Here is a 3,938-nt window from a genome sequence, read left to right as displayed (position 1 = left end):
GGAAAAAAAAAAAAAAAAAAATTTATGGAAAAAAAAAAAAAAAAACACCTAAAAGGAAAAAAAAGGGGGAAAATACCAAATATATATTTTTATTGTTATTTTCTAAAAATAGGCGTGAGCTTTAATTAAAATAATTTTTTTCAAAAACACTGTCACTGTTCCTAATTCAATTTATAATTAAATATATTTTATAAAATATTGAAATACTCTTAATTAACAAGTAAAGAGAAATAATCAAATATAGATACCATTTATTTACAAATTACATAAATATATTATTATAGTATCACTATTCTCAATTAAAATGATGATTTGAAATTTTATTTTTTTATTTTCTTTTTTTTTTTTTTTAGTATTGATATTAATTTAAATGGACTAACAATAATATTAAAAAAGAAAAAAAAAAATCAAGTCTTTATGATTGAGAAAAGGTGCCTTTTTTAAACTATTTCCTGTTTTAGTTATATTTTATATTTCTTTTTAAATTTAAAAAAAATAAATAAAAAAATTTAATAAAATTAAATTAAAAATATTATTTTTTTATTTTTTTAATTTTTTAATTTTTTTTCTTAATTTTAAACATTTTTTTTTCTTCAATAAAAATAATTTCATTGTAAATAAACTAAATAAATTAAATAAATAGATAGATAAAAAAACTAAATAAAATAATACATATTTCATATAACTATGGAATCATTTATAAGAGAACAATTAAAATTATTAGTTGGAACTAATAATTCAGTTGGTATTCGAGATAAATTTGATGCAACTTTCATTATTATTTGTTTAATAATGAAAAAACATGAATTTAGATTGCACCCACAACCAGAACCAAACGACCCAAATAATATTAATAATGAACCAAATACCTCGTTAGAGTGTGCAAAAAATACACTCCCAAAAGATTGGAATAAAAGTGATGATAGCTTTACAGTAGATTTTTCACACGACCTTACACCACTCAAGAAATATCACATTAAATGCTTAAGAATGGGCACATTACTATTAGTCAATGCAATGATTAAAGATAAGCAAGATAAAATTTGTACATTAGATATAGAGTAAATATTTATTAATTTCATTTATATTTAGACGAATACTAATACCTTTTTTATTTATACTTTAGCATTGAAAAATTAATTAGCAATACAAATTTTAGCGATGTTGAAAACTTATTAACTAATTTAAAAGAATTTATAGCAATTTATGAATTTAATATTATAAATCAATTAGTACCAGGTTTAATTAGAGTACCAAACGGCTCACCACAAGTTACAACAACCTCAGCACCCAATACAAATAATCAAAGAGCACCACCACAAAGATATAATGACGACTATGACGATCCGTTAAGAATTGGTCCACCACAAAGACCACCTAGATTTATTGGTGACCATGGTAGAGGAGTTGGAGACCCAGATTTATACCCACCAGGATTTCCTCAATTTGGCAATCAACCATTCCTCCCACCAAATAGAGTATTCCCAGGTGGTGGCTCCTATATAGGTCGTGACCATCCAGGTTTTGGCGATATTCACAACCCATATCGTGACAGCAACGACCCATATGGTCAAGGCTTACCAGGTTGGGAGCAAAGAATGCCACGTGGTGCCGTCCCACCAGGTGCTAGATTTGATCCATTCGGTCCACCAACAGGAGGAAATATTAATAACAATAGAGGCAATAGAAATAATTATGGAGGTCCTGACAGAGATGACTTTGGCCCACCAGGTTTTAGTCCAAACGGATTCATTTAAATAAAACATACACATATAATATATATATAATCTAGCAACAAATAAAATAGTAAAATAAATTGTTTTTTTTTTTAAAATAAATATTTCTTTTTTTTTTTATTATTAATTTATTTATCTAACATTAAATCTTCATCATCGTAAGATTTTGCTGTTGAAAAACCAACTGGTACAATGCTTTTATCGCAAATTGTTATAACTTTATAAGTGGTACCCATTTCAGCAGGATCGACTAATCTCTTATAACCTAAAATTAATTCTTCCATTTTTTCTTTACTGTCCAATTTATCCAAAAGATTCATTAATCTTGGCTCAATACCACATTCCTTTAAAAATATTCCTTGGTCTACAGGTCCAATAGCAGTTGTTTTATTTTTCATCATTTTAACACATCTTCTGAGGGTTTGGAAATCGACCCAAACTGAAAGATCAGCTGAACCTGGTTTGTCGAGTAATTCTACAAACTCGTGATTTCTAATAGCTTGAAGACTGTTCTTTACGATTTTATCATAACCATAATCGATAATTAAAGCTGCGCCTCCACTTTTTTCGATACGTTTACTTATCAATTGTGAAATTGCTAAACCTGCTACACCCAACTCAACTTGATAACCATCGATACCAAACTCTGGTAAGTAATTTTTGACTGCAGTTGCCATTGCTGTGGAACCTCTTGATTGGACGAAACGAAGATGATAATCGTTTGATGCAGTAATATCCTCATCGACCAAAACTTCGCACCATGTATTTAAATCTTTTGAAAATCTGAAAACATGGATTGGCAATGCATCATAAAACTCTTGGGCAAGGAATAATGTTGGTGTAGTATCTGGAACATCGTCTAATCTTGAAACCCATGTTATTTTAACACCTTCTGGTGTTTTACCAACAGTTTTATCGTCAAAATTAATGGCTGGGTCTTTAAAATATAATAGTTTCTCTTTTTGAATTTTCTTTAATGCTGGACTTGCTTCTAACATGTATACTGAAATTGCTGAATAAAAATCTTTAAATACTTTGGTGCTTCTTAAAATATCCTTCATCAAAGTTCCTCTACCTGGACCCATTTCGACGATATTTAACTTTTTAGGTCTACCCATTTGTTCCCATGTTGCAACACACCAAATACCCAATATTTCACCGAATAAATTCGAAATTTCTGGTGCTGTAACAAAATCACCACCCTTACCAAAAACATCTCTATTCATATAATATCCAAATTTTGGGTTGGTTAAAACCTCTCTAATAAAAGTATCGACTGACATTGGTCCCTTAACTTTTGTAACATCTTGTAAATATTTTTCAAACTCTGTTATTGGATATTTTTTATTAACCTCTAATAAAAAAAAAAAAAAAAAAAAAATATTAATAATTTAATTAAATTTTAAAACATTAATACTGCCACCACCTACTATTTATAGTTCTTGGGAACTGTGACATGTCGCTCTTATCAAATGATAATACAATCTCTTTGCCCTTTCCTTGGGCTCTATGATCTGAGCCTGTGGGTGAGGCACCATTATCATTATTATTTGAAGAATAATATCTATTAACAATATTATGACCTAAAACATTTTTATATATTTTTGAACTTTTTGAACATGATTTTAATGTATTTTGAATTATTGATTTATACATTTTTTTTATTAATTATTATAAAATGAAAAAAAATAAAATAAAAAAAAAATAAAAAAAAAAAAATAATAAAAAAATAAAAAAATAAAACGAAAATTTTTTTTTTTTAATTTCATTTTTTAATTGAAAATATCATTCCTCTATTAAATATTTCAATCCGTTGCAAATTTAACTCTTTAATTTCAGTTTTATTTTTTACCTTACAAAAGAATAACTAAAATGTATACAAAACCAATACTATTATAATAATAAAATTACTCTTGTTCTTTTTATTAACACCTAAATACACACATATCTTATAAAAACCCCGGTTAGGGAAATAAAAAAAAAAAAATTTTAAATAATAATAATTGCGTTTGTATTCAATCTTTTAAAAATCGATAATACTGCATGTTGTGATAAAAAAAAAATTTTAATTTTAAAAAAAATATTTAAAAAAAATTTAATATGGCGAAGGATGGTGAAAGCCTCTTTGCACAAAAATATTCAAACATGATTACTACCAAAATATGATCATAATTGTTTTTGATGATGATTATAATTAAATTT

At 26.6% G+C, this 3,938-nt stretch overlaps 2 protein-coding genes across 2 annotated transcripts; one reads left to right on the top strand and one right to left on the bottom strand.

Moving 5' to 3' along the window:
* Positions 1–687: 687 nt before the first annotated feature.
* DICPUDRAFT_160449 (uncharacterized protein) lies at positions 688–1,757 on the top strand (the record flags this gene model as incomplete). Its single annotated transcript, XM_003295171.1, has 2 exons — positions 688–1,061; positions 1,127–1,757. The coding sequence occupies 2 exons, from the start codon at positions 688–690 to the stop codon at positions 1,755–1,757; spliced, it is 1,005 nt and encodes a 334-aa protein (XP_003295219.1).
* A 107-nt stretch (positions 1,758–1,864) lies between these two features.
* DICPUDRAFT_160448 (uncharacterized protein) lies at positions 1,865–3,392 on the bottom strand (the record flags this gene model as incomplete). Its single annotated transcript, XM_003295170.1, has 2 exons — positions 1,865–3,090; positions 3,167–3,392. The coding sequence occupies 2 exons, from the start codon at positions 3,390–3,392 to the stop codon at positions 1,865–1,867; spliced, it is 1,452 nt and encodes a 483-aa protein (XP_003295218.1).
* Between the last annotated feature and the right edge of the window lie 546 nt (positions 3,393–3,938).

Source organism: Dictyostelium purpureum, assembly GCF_000190715.1.
Source record: "Dictyostelium purpureum unplaced genomic scaffold DICPUscaffold_790, whole genome shotgun sequence".
Lineage (NCBI taxonomy): Eukaryota > Evosea > Eumycetozoa > Dictyosteliales > Dictyosteliaceae > Dictyostelium > Dictyostelium purpureum.
This window is presented reverse-complemented; position numbering and strand designations above follow the sequence as displayed.